This window comes from Pipra filicauda, unplaced genomic scaffold (genome assembly GCF_003945595.2).
Source record: "Pipra filicauda isolate LSUMZ 115617 unplaced genomic scaffold, ASM394559v2 scaffold39_size4671491_pilon, whole genome shotgun sequence".
NCBI lineage: Eukaryota > Metazoa > Chordata > Aves > Passeriformes > Pipridae > Pipra > Pipra filicauda.
This window is the reverse complement of record NW_024104531.1, coordinates 4,076,120-4,101,659: the sequence shown is the minus strand read 5'-3', so window position 1 is coordinate 4,101,659 and position 25,540 is coordinate 4,076,120. Positions and strand designations below refer to the sequence as shown.

At 39.5% G+C, this 25,540-nt stretch overlaps 1 protein-coding gene across 10 annotated transcripts in view; it reads right to left on the bottom strand.

Annotated features, from left to right (window-relative positions):
• The window catches only part of CTNND2 (catenin delta 2), a 631,056-nt gene that overhangs the window by 216,135 nt on the left and 389,381 nt on the right, over window positions 1–25,540 (bottom strand). For all 10 annotated transcript variants that reach the window (XM_027724249.2, XM_027724246.2, XM_027724247.2 and 7 more), the window contains one exon: window positions 10,282–10,534. In XM_027724249.2, the coding sequence (XP_027580050.1) occupies window positions 10,282–10,534 (253 nt within the window). The remainder of the gene's footprint in view (window positions 1–10,281; window positions 10,535–25,540) is intronic.

Sequence of the window (25,540 nt, the reverse complement as noted above, 5' to 3'; positions counted from 1 at the left end):
CTGCCTTCCAGCTGATTGACACTCCCCCCCCAACTTAGTGTCATCTGCAAATTTGCTGCTAGTGGACTCAATCCCCTCATCTAAATCACTGATAAAGATATTAAACAAGACTGGGCCCAACGCTGATCCCTGGGGGACACCACTAGTGACCGGCCACCAACTGGATGCAGCACCGTTCCCCACCACTCTCTGGGCCCGGCCCTCCAGCCAGTTCCTAACCCAGCACAGAGTGCCCCTGTCCAAGCTGTGGGACGCCAGTTTTTTCAGGTGTATGGTGTGGGAGACAGTGTCAAAGGTTTTGCTGAAGTCCAGGTAGACCACATCCACAGCCTTCCCCTCATGCAGGGGTAAACCCTTTACAAAAGCCAACTTCTTGCAGGGGAAAAAAGAAATCCATCCATTTTAAGGCCATCCAAGGCCATAAATCTACATAAAACAGGTATGTAATTACAGGATCACTTCACCAAACAGAGGCCGCTTCTATTCATGAATGGTTGGACATGAATTACAACTGACTAAAGCAGTTCAAACATGTTGTGTCTTCAACTACACTAAACTTCATTGACGGCAAAACACCTGTTGTGAGCAGGCCCAGACACCATGACTCTCTGCAAGCAGGTAACTCACTGCACACTCACGTTTCAGATCTACAGCTCCAAGTACTGAACTAGAACAGGCACAGCAGCAAAATATCATTTAGCTAACAGGAATGTAGCAACACCTCAGAAAAACAAAAACTTGCTGGTTGCTCCAGGTTCACTCTCTGCCTAGACTCCTAGAAGGCATCTCCTGGGCTTGAAGGGAGTCAAGAAAAGGGACCGCTTTTCAAGTTAGCAACAAGAGCTGGAGTGAGGCTGATGGATCAGCACAGATTCTGAGAGAGGGTAACAATGAAACATTACACAACCCTGGCTAACAGGAAGGTAAGAGAGTTGCTTATACTAGGACACTGCGTTATATTTGTGTTATCAGTACTCATTCCTCTCTCTTCCACCAACATACATACGAGATGACTTTTCTTCAGCTGCAGTTATCAGGTTCAAACTTTCAAACTAAGTTTTTAAACTCAATATGCTCAAATTCAGGTAGGTGGAAAAATGCAGCACCACAAAATAAAACCAAAAATCAGCCCTCCTCTTTGAAAAGTCTATGAGAAAAGTACGTCATGTCCTCGTATGGAAGAAAAGGATTATCAAGCTAACTTCAAATGATTTTTAAAGAGTAAAAAACTAAATTCAAATACTTTCTTTAAATTTTTGCTCATTTCCTGAAGTAAATTACTTGTTTTATCTTGGGACAGAGTTTACACAGTTCCTCCCTTCCCCCGTGTGCCTTCCTCCTCCATATTTTTATGTTTGGTATGTTCAGGAGACCTAGACATCTCACTTTGCCCTGCTTTGGACTAAGAAAATCTGTCCATTTCTTTCCAGGTCTTCAGCTATCCAGATTTCTCTGCTTCACTACACAGTACGGACAAACAAGACCCCCAAATTATTAGCGGTAGATGGCAAGCTAAGCAGCAAGTGATTCCACTGGTGCTACAGTGGCTTAAAAAAATCAACCAACCAAAACCAAACAATTAAAAAGTACAAATATTTCACAGTAAGTCTAGAGGCTAGGAGTTTCCCTGGCAACAATGGCTACAGTTTTCTGTGGGATCAGAGTTGCCTTTAGCTTCCTAGGAAACCACTTAATGCTAAAAACTGTGATGTGCCTCTGAAACTTGTTCATTGAGCTCTTGAAGAGGCAGTAGATTGGGGTGAGAAAGAACAATTAAGTGACGATGGAGGAGATCACCAGGGCAAAAGCGATGCACCAGAGAAATAAAGGCTGGGGCTGGACTTCACATCAGGCTCTGATCCCAAAGGAGGGTTACGAAGATGGTGAACGGCTATGAGGGGAAACCATACAAGGAGGTCATGTGTTCCGTTCAGCCAGGAGAAGAGGAGACTGAGGGGAGACCTCATTGCAGTCTGCAACTTCCTCATGAGAGGAAGTGGAAGGGGTGGGCATTGATACCTTCTTTGTGTTGACCAGTGACAGGACCTGAGGGAATGGCATGAAGCTGTGTCAGGGGGGATACAGGTTAGATATAAGAAAAGATTCTTCACCCAGAGGGTGACTGGGCACTGGAACAGGCTCCCCAGGGAACTGGTCATGGCACCAAGCCTAATAGAGTTAAAGAAGTGTTTGGATGATACTCTCAAATGTACAGTGTGATTTTTGGGGCTGTCCTGTGCAAAGTCAGAAGTTGGACTTTGATGATCCTTGCGGGTGTCTTTCAACTCAGAAAATTCTGTGATTCTGTGATGTTGAGTGAGCTGGTAGAGATTAGTCTATTCCCATCTGACATATTTAATCTACATAGAGCTGAAGCTCTTAAAGTCAATCTCTTAATTTATAAAAGCTATAAAGTTCTGCTAGAAACTAAAAAAGTTGTTGATCATTCTTTCCCTTCAAACATTTTTAGCTCCACTCTACACTAGAAATATTTTTTCACCAAACTCGATGTTATTAACTTGCAGAAATGTCCTGCACTTTCAAGGCTGGCTTTTGTTTCCTGCTTATAAAATAGTTGTTCTATATCACACTGAGGTCCAGCTTCTGAAATTAACAACCTCTGCACAGCAATTTATGTCTTAGCATTGAGGATGATTATCAGTTGCTTCTTTTAATGAAAAAAATTGAGACTACGTGTCCTGATTTCATCTAGCTTATTCAAAATTTTCCTTATTCATCTTCTCCACTTAACATATATCCCTCTCCTCCCTCCCATCATGCTTCCCAAGTAAGATTATCCTTTGAACTTCAAAGCACCTTAAAAATTTAACTTATTTTCAATGTCCCTGTAAACAGTAAGATCATTATTATCCATTTGGCTGATGAGATGTCCAAGAGCTACTACTGAGAAGCTTCTTATGCGGTTTATCTTACCAGGAGATTGTAACAGCTTGCATGAGCCCAGTAAAGCCTGAAAGTATGATTCTTTTCCATGTTTTTAATGTCTGGTTAGAAAATATAACATTTCCTGTCTCTTACAGTCTGTCATCACAGAAAGGCACCACACATATTTTGCATCTGTCAAAGTTTGAAAATGAGCCACAGGATGTTGAGCAAAATGTGTGGCAAACAAAGGCAGAAACTGCACTGAGGCATGTATTTGCCATTAGAAGCTCAGTTATGCCATAGCCATAAATGAGGTACACTGTCCACTTGCTTCTTCCTGGATGAATGAAATCATTAAAATATACAACAGATGAAGAAAGAAAGAGTGGAAAGGGTTTTGTTATTGTTCTTCAAGTGGCAGATCAGCACTGGGGAGGAAGAAGGGTGAGAAACAACAAAATGGTTAAAAAGGGAAACATCAGTCTCCTCCTCCTGCTCCCAGTTATTAGATGTGCACTTAGCAACTGTACATGGCACTCCTGCAAGAGTCCTCCTAAATGCCCTGAATCATTGACAAGTATATAAGTGGCCTTTGACTTCTCTCCCTTCATCATTAAGGAAAGGAAATACCTTCTGGTAGAGGGAGAGGACTGTAAGAGCTAAACTTGCAAATCAAAACAAGAGACAAGGCATCACCTCTCTCAAAACTATACCTTATACTGCACAAATAACCTACCAAATAAAATGGCTACACATAACCTGTTCTACTCTGCTCAAAGTTTAGGAACTGCAAACACTTCTGGAGAGATTCAATATTTAAACTACATGAACCAGCACTATCCATGTTACTGTAATGTACTGAAATTGTGATGTTCCGTGACTGCAGTAGGGCAGGTTTGCTAATGATAGGATCAAATTTCTTTAAAGACAGAATGGTAACAAAATTGGTGGCCTCCTGCACTGTCAATAAAATGGTACTAGTCAGAAAGAAGCGAAAGTGTGCAGTAGTGCTCATGAGCTAATAGTGCAGTCATTTAATTCCTGTAGATTACAGTTCAGGGATTGGGGTTTTTATTAATTTTTTTTTGATTGGTTGGTTTTGTTTAGTTGGGTTTTTTTCCCCTCAAGCATTTCTCCTAGAGAAGAGAGGTTGCTAAAAAGATGGGGCAAATTCTGGAAAGAAAAAAATAGCAAATAGAGGTGGATGCTTCTGTATATACTGAATTGCATTTGCTGCGCTGTGAAATGACTCCACCTATGTCCAATGCCTCTACAGCCATTTATAAACCACTTAAATGTAAGCAGTGGAAAGAAAGGAACCATGTACTCAAATGTACAGAAAAATAAGTTTTACAAGTTCTGGATATCAATTCTCCACCTTACCATAAGTTGACACGTGCATGGACCAGTTAGATCCTTGTTTATTTTGCCATGCTCAAGCCAGAAATAAATATTCCCTAGGAAAGTGTTTTACAGCCAAGGTTTCAGCTAGGTCCCAAAATACCAAGCTGACAGACTGTAGGATAGTCTATGGATTCCATCCTCACCTATTTTAAGGAAGCAGGTTTCATCCTAAATTAACTTCATTAGGAAACGGAAACAGATTGCTGTTTACTTTATCCTACCTGCTACGTTTTCTAAAAACTAATTTGTGCACTAAGTAAAAATTCCTGCTTTCCATGTAGAAAAGATCTGTATGAAGAATTACACTGTGCTCCAGACTCGCTATTTTTGAATTGCGTGTATTTTTGTTGCTTAGACTCCTCAAATTTATGCTTACAGGGTCAGTTTTTCATACTCAGAGGAGTATGCATTAGATCCTAAGATACTGTAAAATTTCTATGTAGGGAAAATAAACCTGGTATTTCCTTGCTGAATGAAAGATATACTTAAACACAGAGCTACAAAACGAGCACTCTCAAACACCATCCGCTTGGTTCTACTGATACAAGAGTCCTGGCCTGTGTAAATTTGATGCAAAAAAAAGTCTTAGTAGAGTGTTAGTAGGACTGAGAAAGTTGAACCATTTACTTCTGGAGGTAAGCCTACTCTACCAACATTTACATGCTCTAATTCACTAGAAATGGGTTTCCCTGGACTTCCTTACTATGACCACCTTTGGAGAATTGCCTTCCCCTTTAACTTCAGAGAAGGGTAAGAAGGATCTTTGTATTAAATGAAAAGGAGAGCTCCTATCACGCACTGTGCCATATAAAAGCGGGAAGCTGCAAGTCCTGTTCTGTCTCATCCAGACTAGGAACATGAACTTCAATCTTCTACACCTTCGATTAGAGTTACACCAGAAACTCACCAATGCCACCACCAATCCCTTGGGATTCTGAAAATCCCATGTCACATCTCAGGCCTGAAAACAGCAGTGCTGCATAGTCTGCCACCAGCTGTACAGTAGTCACAGCAAGGCCTTCTACCTCACCAGGAGTTTCTTTCTGAAGGTGACAAACCTTCTCAAAAGACCTACCAAACATGTTCCCACTAAGACTTCCAACCTCCCACACATGCAGGTTTATACTGTTATTTTTTTACGTCTTTAGACTGTTCCAAGTGCCTGGCTGCTATCAGATTTACAGGAGACTAACATTATTAACACTGAGACAATCCTTCGAACAAAGTAAGATTAAATACATGGAGAAGACTCCTGCAGAATCATTCATCTTTTAACAGGCCGTGTTCCAAACTCTGTGTGCTAATCTCATAAGCAGTTTACTGGAGCACAGAAATTTAACTAGAGTTCATTTTTCCCACAGAAAAAGAATGCTCTCTAGCTAGTATTTTGCAAATGTGGAAAACATTTTTGGAAAAAAAAAGAAAAAAAAAGATGAGTTTTGAAACGTACAGTTCACACAGAATGTTCTGATCTAATTTATATCCTTTCATAAGTGTAAAGAAAGAAAGTTTAAAAGTTTAGAAGATAGAGTACCATCATCTTCTGCTTAGGAGGAAATTAGGGTCAGCAGAGGTAATGAAAAAGGAAGTTGACTCTGAAAGTGGAGAACAGAGCAGAAACATTTCAGGGTGTTACAGTTAAATCATGCACTACCTGGAAAACTGTTTCTAAGCTGACCTACACCCAGACAGTTCTAAAGGTGACAACCACTACAAGGCAGCTGGTTTTAATTTTTTTCTTTGTAAAGTTGCAAGATGGTTCTTTACTGCTTTTTTTTTTTTAACAAGAGCCCAATCATTATTGCAGTCTGTTCTATAATGAATATGAGCCTTTTACAGCTGCATTCACCAAATTACACCACTTTTTCTGAATAGATAGTTCTAAAGGTTCTGAAACACATGAAAGGTGAAGCCATAAAGGAAACTTTTAAGTGTAGATCATTATTAATTCAATGCAATATGAGAATTGACACTGAACTCTGAAATCCACTTTAGTAAGCATAATGGAGTTTATTCCACAAAATTCTTGCTGTTAACTCAGCTTCTTGTCAGCTTCTTTACAGGAGAAGGTGACCTGTGTAAGGTGAGAAGTCACATAACAATGAAGAAAACATGTTGACTGGACAGATCCAAAACAGACCCAGTGAGTTCACAAACAAGCAAAAACACTGTTACCACATAACCGCATTGGTATTTAACTGAAGGATGTGAAAATGTTCTATTTTTCATCTGTTCTGCAGTAAGTGTAATTTATCAGCAGCAGTACCTGTACATAGTTTCTTAGTAGGTTAAAACCTCAAAGATTAAGTAATTTGTACAGATTTGTCAAGTTCAGATTTTGGAGTAAAAACTGGAAACCACACAGACTCACAGACTGACAACTGGATACCTGCATTTCTATTTAGGACTCCCCAGTTCCCTTAAAATTTAGGAATAGACAAAATAAAAATCGAAGAATAAAATAAAATAATAGAAACACAAAATAAAGGAATAGATAAACCATAGATAATTTTCTGGTACCAAGAGACAGAATGAAAGTAAACTGGAAAACATCACATTAGCATATATTTCTGATACTTTAAAATACTCAAGACTTCTCTCATTCACACTTCAGCAGGAACCAAATAATTATAAAAAAAATATTGTGTTCTTTCCCTCCCTATGCCACTTTTTTATATATGAGATTATGGCATGAATCAGTTTATATCACAGCCCTACTGCACATTTCTCTTCCTTTCTTGATACGAAGTAAACATAAAAGAATGCTCCAAAGAATCAGTATGTAATGATATCAACTCCTTCATTTCTCATATGCAGAACTTAAGTTTTTTTTCTGACAGTGATAAGGGGCTTATTTCCTTTTTAAACAACAAAGCCTCAGATTTTCCAACAGTATAGACGTGTAAAGTTTTTACTACCTGTTTATGAGCCCATATGAGCTAAGTCTACCCGCATAAATTAAAAATTATCCCCCGCCACAGACTTGATTGCAAATTTCTTGATCCTTTTTCTTTCTTTTAAAGTTTTTGTCCTAAACTTTAAGTTAATGAACATTAAACTGCATTTTATGACAACTGGATGATGCAGAACAGATGTTGAGCTAAAATTTCATTTGTCAAACGTCAACTCAGAATATGTCTTTAAAACTGGAGTATTAGTAAGACAAACTACATGGTGAAAACAAAAGAAAAAATTGTCAACGACATCAGTGCCTGATAATCATTTTTCTTCAGACAGAAATTCTGCCTGAACCTAAGACTCCAGAAAATGATGTTCAGTTTTAGGAATGCTAATTGCTTATTAGGGTGAGTATGTTTTCTTCTAGATACTTATTTTTTTTTGTCTTGAGTTCACTGATATATAGCAAATGCTAATCAAAAGCCTGCAATTAGTATGCTTTTGTCTTGCAGACTTTCCTCTGCTAGTGAGCCTTTGTTTGACCTCTGGCTGGACAGGAGAGGTTTGGTGCCTGAAAAGGATGCCTGCCATTCCCCTCCACAATTCGGGACAGTCACAAAACACTCCAACCAACCAGCCAACCAAAGCAGCAACAGGGCTATAAGGAAACTCGGAACTTCTCAGTTGACAAAGTCCATCTGCTGACTAACATGTTTGGTTTTTTTCTTGCTCTGTAAGGTATAAATGATAATCCTTTGAGGCATACAATGCAACTTAACCCAGCCATTGAAAGCATTTTTTGCATTTGGGCCATGTTTTCCTTTTCCTAGTTATACCTGCCATGTGCTACCCTAAATAATTTCTATCCTTCCACATTATTTTTTCAAGCATCTGGAAAGTCTTCCATCTTATCATTTCCACACTTGTAATTTATGCACATTTTTGTAAACTATTCATAGAAATCAGCACATTAAAAGCATCCTGATTGCTTTTGTGACTTTTACAAAAACTCCTTTCAAATTTTCAATGTCTTTCCAATACTGAATGATCAGCAACTGCTTGTAGGCCACAGACAGTTTCACAAGTCAGTCTGCCCGGATGGACTATAGCTTCTGTGGACTAAGGCACAACATACTCAGGTGTTTCTGACATTTCTTTATCAAAATTATTGAAACCAACAAGCAAGGGCAGAAATACTAAGTAAGAGACAGCACATACAGTTCACAGATCAAATGAATGAGATCAAGAGTAATACAAACCTATTTTACAAAACTTATTTTGTGCAAATTCCCAGTCCATCTCATAGTAATCAGAAACAATATTTAATGATCCCCTCTAAAGAGTTTCTGAAGTTCTGTTTATACCTGGATGCCTGCTCGTTCCTACTTTACCTACAGAAATCAACACATAAATGCACAAATGGTACCACAAGACAAGAAAGAACCAAAAAAAAGGCAAATGAAAAATTTATAAGAAGAAATCTTCTTTTACAAGCACATATCCTATACATTAGCTGGCTAACACTTGCAAAGTGACAGCAGAGTAACTAAACAGAGATAATGTTTTCTTAGAAAGATATTATGTCTAGGACCTGTAGATGTACTGTAAATATATCTTTCCTGTCTATAGGGAATAGCGCCTTCAGCATCATCATGCTTCTCCTAAGAACATTTCATATAGATTACAGTTATTTCTCCTCTGGTTTAGAGCACTCCTAATGTAATTTTCTTTAAGTTTGAACATGAGACAATTTACAAAGCAAAGCTATTTTTCCACCATGGACTTTTATATTTTGGAATACAAATATATCAAAATACCACCATTACAGAAAAAGACTGTTTCCCTTTTGTTACCAATGTTTGCTCTGGGGCAGGAGGAAGAAGGGGAGGAATTCAATTTACATTTTTTTCAAATTTCTGGAGGAAAAGCTAAGGGGGAAAAAAAGGTTGAAGACAGAAGTTTTCTCAACAAGTAAAACTCTGCAATGGCAGAAGTATCTACAAACAGTGATATTTCTGACTGTTATCTGCTGTTGTGTTCCTGGGTGAAGAGAGAGAAAGAACTGCTATAATGCTAAACAAGCATTATCCCTGCTAATCCCTGCTAAACAGGGAAAGAAGTCTTTTCAAATTGTTGCTTAAACACCTCCAGCATTTTTGTTGATGGCAAATTTTTTGGGCTCCTTACCTCTAAACTACACATAGCAATATTTAACTATATAAATCAGACTACTTGCCACAGAAAAACCTTAGCATACATTAACACTTTCAACAAGTTTAAACTCAAAGTAATCAAAGAGACTTTCTTTCTTTTTCATCAGAAAACTGAATAAAATCACAAGGTGCACTGAGGATTTCAGCTAGCATTTCCACTGTTACCATAGAAGTTAAATAATTTGCCAGAAAACTCTCTCTAATCCATCTGCCTCCTTGGGCTATAAAGTCTCCTCCCTGCACTTTCCCTAGGTAGATGAGGATGGTCATTAACAACGTTAAAAATTGGCTATACATTTGAAAAGCATGCACAGTAACAACCATTTCTGCAAAGCTGTAATCATACATTCTGCTACCATGTACTGGCATTGGAAGCCTGTACAACACACAAGGTGAAACATAAGCCTGGTTATGTGTTGCTTCCACATTGCTCAGTCTCATTGCAAAATACTAAAATACCATTTTCTGCAGCATTTATGAACATTAACTGCAGACAAACCAAGAACTGCAACAACTTCAGCTGAAGAAGCAACTTGAAAATTCAATCCACAATGGCTACAGAGTCAAAACAGTCACACTACTCCTCCCATTTTCAGAGAAAATTATTTTTCTTAAGCTTTTGAGGAGTAGCACTACTGAAAGCAGGTTAAACACACACATACAAGACCACACCTATCATCTCATTGCACAGAAGAGCTGATGAGAGGTTTCCAAGGTAAAGCATTAGGTCAATGCTGTTAGGCAAACAAAGTCTTTCATGTACCGTCACAGGCGTTTGGGTTTTTTTTTACATTCAACAGCAGAAACATACAAAGCAAACCGCAATTACAAAGCTCCCCACGAGTAAGAAATAGAAGACAATGAAGAAGGTTTCACCCACCTGGGATCTTTCTGAATGCTATCAATGGAAGGTGACCTAGCCAAGGTCCCTTCGGGTGGGATGGCTGGCCCAGATTTGCTGTAGGGTGATTCAACAGAAGGACAATACTGCAGCTGTCGGTAGGGATCTGCGTAATTGGAGGCTGGGCCGGCCGCATAGCTGGCCCTCTGGAAGGTCGCTGTTGCGTTCTGTGTGCCGTGTTGACTGCCTGTGCGCTGTAAGGGTACGGAGTCGACACCAGGGGAAGATGGGGCTACGACAGGAAAGTAGGGACAAAGTAAAAAATTGAGGACCTGTTCACAGAAATGGTTAACCAGGTCTAGGCAGAGGAAAAAAAAAAAAACAACACACACATATAAAACAGAGGTTCAAAAAGAATGAGAAAAAAACAAAAGAAACAAGCAACATTGTCATTTTCAAAACCGTAGAAGGAAATAACCATCAAACAAATTTCTAAATGACATACCAGTTCTGGACTAGAAGACCTTAAAAACAATTAAACAGATTGTACCAGTGATTTCACCTGGGGTTTTAACTGCACTAAGATGAAATAAAAGAAGTGCAGAAGCAGCACGGGAATAATCAAGCTAAGGTTCACAACCACCACTGAGCGAGGCTCTTGCAGTCCTGACAGGTGAAAGTCAATCAGATTCCCCAGCAAAAGGAGAGTCAAACCAGGCTCAAGAGTCCACACTGAGACATATGGCTCTACAGCAGAAGAAATACCCAGCCATCCCAGATTTGTAGTCCTGGTCTCCATGAAGTAGGTAAAACCAGATACCTGCTACCAAGAGTTGGTGTATACGATTTGTTAACCCATCTTCTGCAAATTTCACCTTAAGTTAAGACTTAGGGGACTGCTACTGCTATCTCAATCTGAAAAAGAGCTAAGCACAACGTGAGCATGTAGATATCTTAATACATGCCAGCAAAGGCTGTGCTTACACACCACAGCTCAAGATTAATGCATTACCAGTTTTGAGCGGCTTAACCAACAGCTTTAAACTGACTTAATGCTTTTGCAACTCAAAGATCTTATTAATCTCTCTTATAGTCCATTATCTTTCTGTTATAGTACTGGGAAGTGGAGATCCAGTCTGCTTTATGATTCTTATTAAACGTACAATATTTTTCAACCGAGTTCAGTTAATGGCAAATGGATTATCACTGTAAGGGCCAGAGGACCAACATCCACATGGTCTTTGGCCTGGACACAAATACAAATTAAATGCTGGCTCCGCTCAGAAGGAAATGGAGCTGTTTGAAGTGGTACATGAACTCATGGTGGCTGCCATTCCATCCTGTCCCAAGACAACAAGAATATTTTTGCCAAGAGGAGTGGTCCAGGTCCAGGGTTATTCCTAGCTTCAAATTCATATGCTAAACTGCAGACAAAACCACATATTGCAGAGATAGGTTTTTATAATAGATTTCCCAATCATTTTTCATTAACATGCACATTTAAAAATAAATATTTAATGTACTATAGGTCCATGAAAGAGATTTTAAGCGTTTTATCTCAGTGTGTCAGAAAATGAAACATAGTGAGCTTTAAATACAATTATCGCAGTTTTGTATGACCTAGTGCTTGCCAAAGTTACAACACCCGTAAATTTTAAATTTATATCGAATCTTTGCCTTGTTTTCTTCTTTTTTTCTTACAGCTCTGAAGTATTTAATTTTACAATAACATGTATCATAACTTTAGAACATAGGTAAGTGGGATCCCTCACTTATTGATTACTCCATCCCTGGAAGTGTTCAAGGCGAGGATGGAGGGGGCTTTGAGCAACCTGATCTAGTTGAAGGGGTCTCTGCTCACTGCAAGGGGTTGAAACTAGATGGCCTTTAAAGGTCCCTTCCAATCCAAAGCAGCCTATGATTCTATGATGATGTTTACTCACATATATAGGAACATTTTTCACATTTTTTTGGTTTAATTGTTAGTACATATATATACTTCCTTAAGAAATGAGTAGTAAGACACACAGACCTTTTCATAAAACTGCATCAGTTCAAATGCAATAACATTATTAGCATATTTAAACATCCCATGCACAAATCATGCTAAATTGAGTATTAGAAAGAAACAAGGCAAACATCACATTTTAACCGAAAATACAAATTCAAAACCAATATCGGCTGCCTTGTGAGAAGGGTAATAAAACAAGTTAGAGAAAATACCAGAAATATTTTCAAGTGCAAAAGCAAAAATGTAATTGCATACTAATAATGGCCAGTCTTCGCGAGCGAAGATTTGGGAAAGGTCATTAACCCTTCCAGCCTGCGCAGTGGATTTTTTTTAGGTGAGACACAGCGTGCGCGTGCGCGCGCTGTTAAGCACTGTCATTCCATAGAATATGCTCTTGCCTTTTGACAAATTATATGGGAATTGCAAAAAACCATACAACACCAATATTGCTGAAAACAAAAGCTTCATTGTAATGTTGATTGCTCTGCAAAATATTCCACAGTTTTCCCTTCATCTCCTTTGCAAGACAGTTCAATGGAAATCATGTTTGTTTTTAAACCATTTGAAAAGTTTTCTTTCTGTTTTCTCCTTTGTCTTGTTTTCAAAATAGGTATTTATATGAACTGAAACTAGCTGTCACCCTAACACCTACAAGCTTCTTGAGTCACTTTGATTCATTTCTCAAATTATCTTCCTAGCAGACTGTTACTTCCTTTTGAATTTTATCACAATGAACACAGAAGTGCCATATTCAGAACACGAGAATGAAACAAATCTATGACTTAAACACTCACAGTTAAGCTTGTTTGGATAGTGCTACCCAGATCAATTAAAAGAAAAACAAAAAACCTCAAACAACTAATACTTTAGAATAACTTCTATATCTAATTTGACTACAGTCACTTACCTTTAACTATAGTAGAAGGGTTACGCTTTAGCAGACATTTTTACACAAGTAAAACTGAAGCAAAGTCATCAGTTTGGCATGTCATTAATACCTCAAAGATACTGGATCCTCTCAGCCCCTCACTACTCTGACTTCAAAATCACATCCTCAGCAAATGGAGCATCTGGTGTGCTACACACTTAGTATGTTACAAATCTTTGCCAAAGAGAATAAAAAGCCCTTGTTAACTATAACGAAAACCCTCCAAAGACCTGATATATGCCCTCCTCATGGTTCTCTTGAACTTATATAAGAACTGCTAAAAAGTTCACACTTCTAGAAGTCAGAGGGCATTTTGTCCAGTTAAGATAAGAACAATCAGACCTTCAGAAAGGATAAAGTCATTTATAAGAATTATCTTACTACATCGGCTGTTGCCTCTGTTCGATCCACGGATATCACCTTGTAAATTTTTCCTCTTCTTATCTGATATTAGACATTCAGTTCTTGTATTAACCTTCTCCTAGGGTCTTTCATACAGATTTCAAAATTATTTTTTCCCTTTATTTTTTTTCTTCAGTGATTTGCACCTGCAGTTAACTTATACTCTCACACGAAAGTTGAAAATTGGATCCCAGTAAGATGTCTTTTCAGTGCAAGGTATGTCCATCATCCCTCTACGAATTCATTAATTGTACAAATTCTGCTGGTAGCAAAACTATAGAAAGGTTTATAAAACAGATACTTTTCCCATCTAATACACCATAAAAATAACACAGTGAATTCTGTATCAACTAAGAAAAAACTCATCAAGTTTGGAGGATACAAACACTTTACCTCAAAATGTTGGAGTGTTTTAAAGCATGCACCAGCTTTCTTGCAATAGAAGTTTAACAAAATAGATTAGAAAGGGCAATCCAAAGTTACAAGAACAAATAGTCAAGTTTAACACTGTTCAAGATGTATGGTATTACATGTAATAATAACATTATTACATTACATGCAATAATAACATTACATGTAATAATAACACGATTATTGTTAATAATAATAATGATAATAAATTTGCTTAGCAGTTATTTTTAGAAGCACTTTTCCACAAGTGCTTTTCCCACAAGGGAATAAAATTTAACAGAAATATATGGTTGAGGGAAACAAAATATTTACTGAAAGAGGGAAAAACCATAATTGATATTAGTAACTACCTTGAAGGTTGTTAAGATTTTATGAAGGCACTATCATATCCTCTGGTCAAAGTACACACACACAAGGAATTTTGTACTTCAGACATGCAAACCAAGAGCAAAACAAAAAACAGTCAACACTACAGGATTTTAAGATACAAGGCTCCAATTCAGATTTCAAATACTCAGGACCTTATGCAAATACCAGCACCACAGAGTTCTGTGTACGCTGACAACTTTACTACGCGATTTCTTGTATTTGAAATGGGAAAAAAACACCATCAAAATTACCAAAACTTTCTGTTTCTCATTTTCCATTTGCTCCTCCCTCACTTCCCTGAACTCTTTATTTTGTCCTATTTAGTCCATCTTGCAATCAAAACTTCAGTCTCACAATTCTTAGCCAGAGACAAATAAAAAGAATCTGTTAGCAAATCTTGCATCTTCATGAGATGGGCTCTTCCCCATCCAGCCTGCCTATGCTTTCCACAGATCTACCATTTAGGGCCTCCAGCATTGTTCCGCCTAATTCTTTTCACTGGCTCCAGATTTCTCCACATGCTCATATTTTGTGTAAATCAGAGGAAAGACAAGTTCCTTCCCTCCGTTCAGATCTGCCATGGTCAGCTCAGTGCCTTCAACAGCTGGCCATGGCAAATCACGGGTCTCCCTGCTGTACCAGGCATGTATTTTTAAGGGAACATAACATGCTGTACAGTGGAAATGCAGGCAGACTAAAGAAATTGATACTGAACAGCGTGGTATATAGCCAAAAAGGTCTCTTTTTCACTCACGAACATGTTAGTCACAATTTCCTCAAGTACTGGTTGTACCTGACTGTTACACCTACTTGTAATTAGTTTGTCTACAAGCTGTTTCAAGATGTTCAGTAATATTTTTATCACCAGATGTTTTCATGACATGGTGAAGAGAAAGCCTTTTTTATTAAGGCAACATCCCTGTGCCTACCAGATGCACAGGCGATTTGCGTTTTTCACACTTTCCCATCCCATCTCCAAAACCAGAGGTAGCTGTTTAGCTGCTACACTATTACTGCTATGGGAAATACTCAGAGCATCTCCGAATTAGTTCATTGCTACTGCAGCAGCTGAAAAGTATTAACCTAATGAAGGTCATAAACATACTCAAAGTAAGTGTACATCCCAATAATGAATTTTTAACCATTTGCTATTTGATTCTTTCAAAAATCTTAAAATCATCTCCTGACCATTGCAATATCTACATGCCACTGTTTTGTGGGAGGAAAACTCCTTGCTTCAGAGAATGCAAGAACACATCACTTGTGCTCTTCATATTGTCATGTTCAATAATTCTACTTACAATGCAAAACCTGACAGTCTTTGAAAACTGAAGAACTGAAGTTGCTACTGCATTGATGTATCTTTTCATTTCCATTTTCTAAGAGTGTTCTTTAGATCTAACACTAATTGTAACAATAAGGTTGAACATTCCTTTGCTTAGAAACTGATGTTTTTCTATAATGCAGAAAGAATCAGCTGAACCTTCCTTGGTTTCTGAGTTACTCCACTGTTTACAGAACAGCTGTTATCAGGTCACTTTGAAGGCTCCTCTTGCCTGTATTGTTCCACTTCAGTTTGCATATTCTCACATTGTATGTTAGTCTCCTTTTCACATTAATTTTTTGTTTGACATACGTATCTTTTTTTACTGAAGGAAAGTTCTCTCTCTCTCTCTCTCTCTCTCTCTATTTTACTGCCCCCACCTTCTATTTGGGGCAGATGTATAACTGCCATTGGCTAGTCCTCAGCATATGGAATAATTTTCTTAATCACCAATTTAGACTTGGCATTTCTTTACTAGTAATTATTTTATTTATGGTTTCAAATATCTGATCAGCTGGGGCCAATCTGAAATCACTTGGTTCCACCAGGGTTGACAATGGAAGAAAATGCATACCTTATGAATGAAGTCATCTATAGGATTTTTGTACCTCTAAGCAAATTTTAATGCAGAAATAGGTAGATAAGTAGTTCAGTGAGCAGCAATGATGACAGAATTTGTATCTTAGGAACTTGTATTTCAGTTAATTAGATATAGTGCCTGAGATGAACGAGTTCCAATCCAAGTTTATTTTGCAGCAGTGTTTAATGTGACTTCTGTGAAACTAAAGTCAAAATTTGAATGCAGTATCTTCCCCAGCCAGGTTTGTCACAAGACTTCACTGCTGTGCCCAATCTTGCGTCCCCGCAACCTTCTCCAATTCCACATCCTTCCCTTCAGTCATCCTGCACCATCAGGTTCTAGAGTTACAGGATGTCCATCATGGTACCTCAAAAGGTACCTGTACCTGTGCCTGTACCTCAAAAGCTGTATCTCAAAAGCATATATAGCTAAAGCATAATTTAAAAATCCATATAGTACAAGGGGACACCGTGGGTTTTATGCAGATATTAGAATTGCTGAAGCAACTATATATTATTTCAGATTTCCAACTCCAGGCTGGAGTGACTTCCTTGTTTACAACCAAACAGGGGAGAAGCCTCATTTTTTAAGCTAGCAGTATTAAAAAACATAATACTCCTTTTCCACCTCCAGGAACTGACTGCATTTTAAATCTGCCAGATTTTAATTTCACCAAGATATGCAACTTTCATTCTGAGGCTCAGCTTCTAGCATGTTTCAGTGATGCTGCCTGCGATGCTGCACAAAAAAAAATGGTGCATGCACATAATGTGATAATCGGATGTCAGCTTCAGCTGCTGAAGGTGTTATTGCCAAGATCTTTTCTCAGATTGTGTCTTCTTTCTCTGAGTTGCATCTCTCAGTTTGGGGAGAACATGCAGTTTAATTCATTTGTTACATGAGCATTTAAACAAAGAAATCAACAATTGCCACTGTCTTTAAAAGCAATAGCCCTTTCAGGATTTGAGATACCAAAATTCATCATGCAAATTTCCTCACTAGAGATAAAATTCATCCCTGAGCCATGGTACTATACAAGACATATACATCACCTTCTTCCTCTTTGTAGTACTACATGGTATCACAGCCTGTGCATGGGACAAAATAACCCAACGACAGCAAAACCACACAGACCACAGTACTGAGCATAGACCAGCCTACTGCAACTAAATGTCTGTTTTCACTCCTAAATCCCCTTCTCTCAAAATCCCTGTTAGGAGTTTCCTATCCATCTGGCTGGCATAAAACTGAACACATGGACGAAAAATCACAATTAATATATAAGAAGATGTATAAATACTATAAGACAATAACAGACTAACAGCCTGCATTGCATCATGCAGCCATCAGGCCATCAAGCACATGGATGTCTTCTCCTTCAGATTTTGACTTCTTATTTAGTACAGTATAATCCTAAGTAATTAAGTGGCCATTAACTGTTATTTCTTAGAACACTTTACTGAACTTCAGCTATTTTAATTAGTAGTTTCCACTCTGGAATAGACAGTTATTTTATTATTAAGGTAATAACATTTGTGTTCCAGTGCCAGACCATGTGATATGTACACCTTAACCATTAACCTAACTTTTGCAAATGATAGTTTAAAAGTTGTTGGACCCATCTAAGTAAAAACTAGTATCATTGAATACATGTACTTACAAAAACTATATGTACACTGCTGAAATTACAACAAAGGAAGAGCTCTAAAAGTAGACAGTCTTATATATATAAAAAAAAGATTACAGCTTGAGTAAAAAAAATGAATAAATAATGGGTTGGTGATTTTTAAGAGTGCCTTTAAACATAATAGTGCAGAAGGAATGATCCTCTAACAAAAGTTTTAGTCATCTTAAAGACATTACTGAGTAGTTACCTCAGACACAGGGTTTTTGTTCAGAAAAAATCTACAAGAAGGAGATTTATGAAAGATGTTTGAATTGCTTTTTATTTCATGAATGACAACCTTGCATTTCTATGCAACACTGAAGTACATAAATGAGAATAGATGTCCTGTATCACTAAAATCTAATGTGATGAGGCTTTAAATGGAGACTACACTTGTACAGTAAATAGATGATAAATACACCTACAGTTTCTGGCACAAACACTGTATTTTCGCAACAGTGGCAGATGAGATTTACAGAGTAGGTACTTCCCTGAGTAAGATTTTATACAGTTCTCCCTCAATAGTAGGCAAAAGTCAAGGGACACCTGAGAAATGCTGAGATGTGATCCAAAGTCATTCTTCTATTAAAAAAAGGAGATTTAGAAAATACAGAACAAAACACAAGCCTCTGGAGGCATCCTGGTCATGGGACAGAGGAAGGAGGCTATGGATACTGACCATTTCAAAAAGTTTCTATTCAGAGTGGTGAAATCTCATCTGTCTTCAGATGGGTACAATTCCTCTATGGAATCCAGTCATGGGCTCAGCACTTTGAAACTACAAATATCTTACTTGGAGAAATGCAATCCCAATACAGGGATATTGCTTACAGATTACAAAAGGTGCTTTTGCTCAGTTTTGACCTCCTGCCACTTCCCTTCCTTTCCATTCTTTTCCACTGGATACCACCGAAGTTGAAAACAATGTATTTTGTTATACTCCTGCCAAAATTTTTATAGGAAAGAAATAAATAAAAATATTCTTTCTCAAGAAAGATGATGATACTGTACCTGGAAAAAAAAAATCACTTAAAACGTATATGCAAGAATAAAACACAGGTTAGACACCCTGGATCTGTCAAATGAAATGGGATTATGACTTTGTATTGCTTTGAGGTAATTTGTTATTCTTTATGCAAATCACTAAGGTATTTTCTGCTCAATTTACTTGGTACTGAAGATTTGTTCCCTGCTTGCTTCCTATAATTCTCTCTCCCAAAGCAATGTTATCAAGTGGATGTCAGTTAGGAATACAGGTCTATTATCACAACATTACCAAACCGATAGAGATGCAGTGGTAGGAATAGTTTTTCTTTTTAATTTCTCTGAAAACATTATGTCCTATAGCCAGAACTCCATGCTGGGTGATTTATCAGCATGATCCTCAATTAATCTGCAGCTGTGCCATCACACTACATCCGTGCACGGCACAACAGCTTGTGACAAAACGAAACAAACCAAACAAGTAAACCTGTCCCCCAACCAGAAAAAAGCCACAATCTAAGCAGAAAGAAGCAATATTTGGTATTTATAACCTAACTCTTGCAGTTCCACAATGAACAACAACTAAATACAGATTTGAGAAGCAGTATAAAGGACAAAGGGTTTAATCCAAACTGGGCAACTTAAAGCTGATTTTTCTGTTGCTCCTCTTTTTGCCTGAAGTGACAATTTTAGAGACAAATGAAAATATATTTGAAACCAAGGTTCCCTTTTTATTTTTAAATTAGTTATTTGTAATGCGGGAACTAGCATGTAACAGGCAACTTTTCATTTGTCATAGTTTGAAATTGGCCCCCCTGAGAGGCTGGGGGGGCTCAGAGATGATTGGGTGCCAGGACAGTGTTCCCTGGAGAGCCAATCACCACTCATGTTGTTCGCTTCTGCTGAAAAATCATATATCACAGCACCGTAAGCTGTTGGCAGTGCAGTCTTGGTTGTTGTGCTGTTGGTGTCTGCTGTGTGTAGGTGGACAAGGCCAGGGGGTGGCTGTGCTCCCTCTCTCCCCCTCCGGGGGGGGGTGGGATGGGAGCCCTGCGACCCCCCAGCTCAGCCTAGGTCAGAGTTAGGGGCCGCATTTGGAGTGTGTGCTGTGAAGGAAGAGAATTCACAGCACCTGAGGTAAGAGGAGAGAGGCAGGCTTTGCAGCCAAGCCCTCTCCCCCCTCCTTTTCTGCAGTGAAGCTGTGGGGGGGGGCTTTTTTTCTTTCCCTCCACTGTAAGTGGAGGAGAGGCTCAGCATTTAAGCTGAGCCAAGAGACGGGCCGGAGGAGGAGGCCTGGCGCTTGGGAGAGGAATCCCAGGCGAAATTGGAGACAGGCCAAGAGCTCGGGAGTTGCCTGCCGAATTTGACCGGAGGCAGCCGAAAACTGACTTGGAGGAATCAACATTCCAGGATGCAGACGCTTGATAAGCGGAACTACACTGCAGCAGCCTACGAACTGAGGTATGAGATTGGGAGAGAGAGATCATACAGCAGAAATGACACAGGATGGAGGAGAAAGGACTCAAAGCTATCTTCTTGGACTTCGTGAGGAGGAAAAAACTTCCACAAACAGCTGGAGCTTGGTGAGGGGGGAGCGTTCGGGCCCCGAACACTCCCACGAGAGATAGACTGCGTTACATATCAGCCTTGGAAGGCTTTTTCCTAGACTAAAGTTAAAGAGAGGGGATTAAAAGGACTGACAAATGTAAATATATATATATATATATATAGTTGCTTTTAGTTTGTACAGTATATTTATTTGTGTAAATAAATGTATATACTTCCCCTTCCCCTATAGAAGCCTCTGGCCTGAAAGTTTCTCTCCGGTGTTAGGATAAATTGTGGGAAGGGGTGGGAGGAAGCCTGGAAATTGGATTTTGAATTTCTAATGTGGCTCAAACTGCCACACATTAGTAGCTAGATGCCATTCTGAAACTGAATTAATACTATACCAACATACTCATTGATGCTCCCTGTAAGAACCTGACAACAACTAACTGCTTGCATACAGGAGGTTTTTTATTTCCTCTAAACCCCTGAAGATTCCTTTTACTCTTTAATCTAAAGTCTATGAAATTCCATCTGGTTAACTAAATTCCAGTTCTATGCTGAAAAGCAATACTTAACACAACCTGAGAAAGGATGAGATAACTGTACGGCAGCTGGGATACAAACTACCCTGTGGAACCTGTCACTAGTGATGTGCAAGGATCAAACTCAAGAGTCTGACTCCCAAAACTGAAGTTATGTGTGCACACCTTTCAGGTGCAGAAAGCTGTGATCTAAGCTGTCTGTATGTGATTTGCCATGATATTGAAATTGCAGACCCGCAGTGTCATTTTACATAGTCTCATTTCATTTCATGCTGTGGCAATTTTCTAAATTTTTTTCAGCATGTTTAAATCACAGACAACTTCAGTGATTTGAAATAGCTAAAAGCAAACAACTTACCAAGGGACTGCTTGCTAAAAGGTATTGTAATTGACTATTAAAAAGATATGTCTCCAAGTAATGTTCAAAAAACCCCCACTCGTATTTGTTTAAGCTATCAGCTGAATACTGAGTACCAAGTGCAAGATGCAAAAAACCCTTAGTATCAATAGAGATTGGGGGATGAAGGAATTGAGAGCAGACCCACCAGGAAGGACTTGGGGGTGCTGGTGGATGAGAGGTTGGACATGACACAGTAATGTGCACTCACAGCCCAGAAAGCCAATTGTATCCTGGACTGCATCAAAAGCAGCATGGGCAGCAGGTTGAGCAAGGTGATTCTGCCCCTCTGCTCCGCTCTGGTGAGACTCCACCTGGAATGCTGTGGTCAGCTCATCACAAGAAAGATGTAGACCTGTTAGAGGTGGTCCAGAGGAGGGCCACAGACATGATAAGAGGGCTGGAGGACCTCATCTACAAGAAAAGGCTAAGAAAGTGAGGTTGTTCAGCCTGGTGAAGAGAAAGCTTGAAAGAGTAACTGAAAGGGGTCTGCAAGAAAGCTGCTGAGGGACTTTTTAGCACAGTCTGTTGTGATAAGACAAGGGGTAATGGTTTTAAACTAAAAGAGGCTAGATATAAGGAAGCTGTTTTTTACAATGAAGGTGGTGAGGCACTGGAACAGGTTGCCCAAAGAGGTGGCAGATGTCCCATTCCTGAAAACATTCAGGGTCAGGTTGGGGCTCTGACTAACCTAGTTTGGTTCAAGATGTCCGTGTGTATTGCAGGAGGGTTGGATTACATAATCTTTGGAGGTCCCTTCCAATACAAACTATTCTGTGATTCTATCATGCTGTTTTAAACAACTTCATAACCATTTAAAAAAACCCAACAAACTTAAAAGGTTAAAAGATTAAGGTTTAAAGCTTTAAAAATTGTAAAAGAATAGTTTATCTGTAAAAACAGACACAGAAAACAACTATCAGTTTGTTATACCACACAACTGCAATAAAGTAGACTTAATTACTCTTGAAAGAAGAGTAAATCGCTCTACAGGATTCGGACATCTTTTTTCATATGGCAAATTTTCAAATATTGGAAAATTGCTTCACAATATGAAAAAGATCTTCACATTGAAATAGCGACTTCTAAAAATATCAAGTATATCCACTACTTTATTACATATCAAGACAAATATTTACAGTCTTTGAAGATTATGTACTTTGGCTCAATTCATGCACCCTTTGTAGCCCCAGGCTCCTTTTGTACAGGGCAACAAAGGAGCTGAGAGACATGACAAAATGTTGAGAATCCAAGAAAGGCTAAGCTGGACCAACATAAAAAACATGCAGCAAATCAAGTTCTTTGGTATTTAAAAGTGGCATTAAGCAGCCCATGCAATACCCTTCTCCATCCTTGCTGTAAAATCTGTTAAAAAAATTACTTAGGCCTACTCAGCAGTTACTGTTTCCACAGACTACCAGCAAGGCAGGGCTGTTGGGCAGCTGAGCAGCACTCCATCCCTGAGCAAGGCCAGGTCTCTGTCCCACCATGCCAGCTGCAGAGGGAAGGCAGGACAGAGGCAAGGAGATGGTGACCAGTGTAGCTTCCCAGAAGCAACTCCACAATGCCAGACTTCTGTCTACCAGGTCAATGAGATGGACATTTGAACAGGTCCAGCCTTTCCCACAGGGAGGGAGCCTGCAGGGAGTGGGGACAAATGGCACGTGAATCTGGCTCTGAGAATCTTGCACTGACACCAAAGAGGTGGGACTGTCCTGCTTCACTTGTGCAATGCAAATGAGGAAAGGAGTAGGTCACAGCTATTTGAACAGCCACAAGAAACAAACTAGCAACCTCCCCTTCCTCCAAAAAAACAAGCCCAAACAAACCAAGAATGCAGTCAGTTTTGCATGGGCTGTTCCTGCCTGAGGGATCAGAAAAATGGGGGGGTTGAATTCTCCCTCTCTACTTCTCCTTTAGGTCATTAGAATAGAGACCTGATCCTTACCACAGGCACCTCATCAGATGGAACAATGAGGTGGATCAGTCATGTTGTGAGAAGGCCATCAGGTCTGTGACAAAAGAAGGAACATCAGGTTTCCTCCTATCATCATCATCATCATGGCTGGGCTTTGCGAACAAAGATTTGAGAAGGGCTCTATCCACATTTGTTACAAGCGTGTTGGTGGCTAATAAGGCCAATACAAGACAGGCACATCCGATTACAAAAGGCACAGCAGAAAGACTCCTTAGGTGGTATATCCTGCAAGGCACGATTCTTTCTGCGTTGTCTTTTCTCCTCAGGAGTGATCCTGCGTGCTTTCTCAAAAGCATCAGCAGCGTTATAGATGGTGTGTCTCCAGACCTCCCGATTGGAGGCCAGAGTAGATCAGTTATGTTGATCAATATGGCCAAGGCTGAGATGTTGTTTCAGGGAGTCCTTGTATCTTTTCTTCAGGGCTCCTCTCATGCGGCAGCCGGTGGCAACTTCACCATAAAGCAAGATCTTAGGGAGGCGGTGGTCCTTCATCCTGGAGACGTGCCCTGCCCAATGGAGCTGTGTTCTCAGCAACATGGCCTCAATACTTGTGACTGCTGCTTGTTCTAGAACAGACGTATTGGTCACATAATCTGACCAGTGGATGTTTAGGATTGTACGGAGGCAGCGTTGATGGAAGCGTTCTAGGAGTTGCAGGTGGTGGCGGTAGATGACCCATGATTCAGATCCATATAAAAGAGTAGACAGCACAATGGCTCTGTAAACACTGATCTTTGTACTTTTCTTCAAGTGTTTATTTCGCCAAACTCTTTTATGAAGCTTTCCGAAGGCACTGTATGCCTTTGCTAACCTGTTGTCTATCTCCCCATCAATCTTACCATCTGAGGAGATGAAGCTACCAAGGTAATTAAAGTGCTGGACTGATTTGAGCTCTGATTGGCCAATGGTGATATGGGGATGATGGAAGACTTCCTGAGGTGTCGGCTGATAGAGAACTTCTGTCTTCTTTATAGGTTTCCTCCTATACCTTCTCCTTAAACACTGTTTAACTTCAAAGGCGGCAAAAGCCCAGGCCAAGTGCAGCAAGGATGAAGCAGCAAACACTACCATGGTCATCTGGGTCCTCTTCCCATCCCTCCAGTAGCACCTAATCCATTGTAAAAGACTGGACTCCAGAAGCAAACACAGCTCCTTCCCTACTAAAGGAAGATACAGTTTTACAGGAGAAAGACATTACTAGGAGCAGTGCTTGACATAAGGCATCCCTCAGTGCAGACTCTTTTCCTTCAGCAAATGAAGTACAAGGCAGGAGTGGAAAGGAAGGTGGAGAAGAGGAGAACTGCACCTGTCCAGAAACAGAATGGTAATTCTCACCCTCAGTAGTTTTTCCTGAGCTGCATCACAGGACAATGACATACTGAGTTTTTCCCTGCCACTGCCAAGTGCTTAAACAGAAACTACAGTCAGGAGCAATAGATAACTTTTCCCTTTGAAAAGGAGACCACTTGGCTGTTCACTGCTCTCCTGTCAGAATTCTCACTCTGCACACAAACCCAGCTCACAAAGAGACTTTTCTGGTTTGCACCTGCCATTCCAAATTTCACAGGCCTCTTCTCCTGGATCAGCACTCTCCGCCATGGTGCACAAGAGGTGATGCAGCCTATGGAAGCACAGCTTTTGGTACCAGACAGCTTCAGAAGTGGTGGTGCATTGGTGGAACCACTCAAGCATCAGTGGGAGGAATCCTGGAGAGATATGGCCTGAAGGAGCAGAGAGAAGATGGGGGGTGGCCTGGCAACTGCCTACGCACACAGGGACATTGGGCAGCTTTGAAGGTAGCAAAACAAGTGCTGCAGGAGTGCCCCTGCCACAAACAGGGTCCCTGATGGATGTGAATTAAACATCAATAACTGTGGACTAAACCCCTAGACCAAACTTCTACTTCTGCAAATAAGCAAGCAATCATCGATTCCGTGTCCCACTCTGGCTGAAAGGCAACTCTTCCTCCCTCTTAATTAATAGCCTTCTTCAAATTCCAGCAGTCTTCATGTAAACATCCCATCATATAAGCTTATATCTACTAAGTTAATAATTCAAGGCCTTTAGGCTTATGAGGAAAATAAGTAATGAACCTGTGTGAACAAAAATTATTAGTGTTATTTAGTTGGGTTACAAATACAAGTTATGAGTTGCT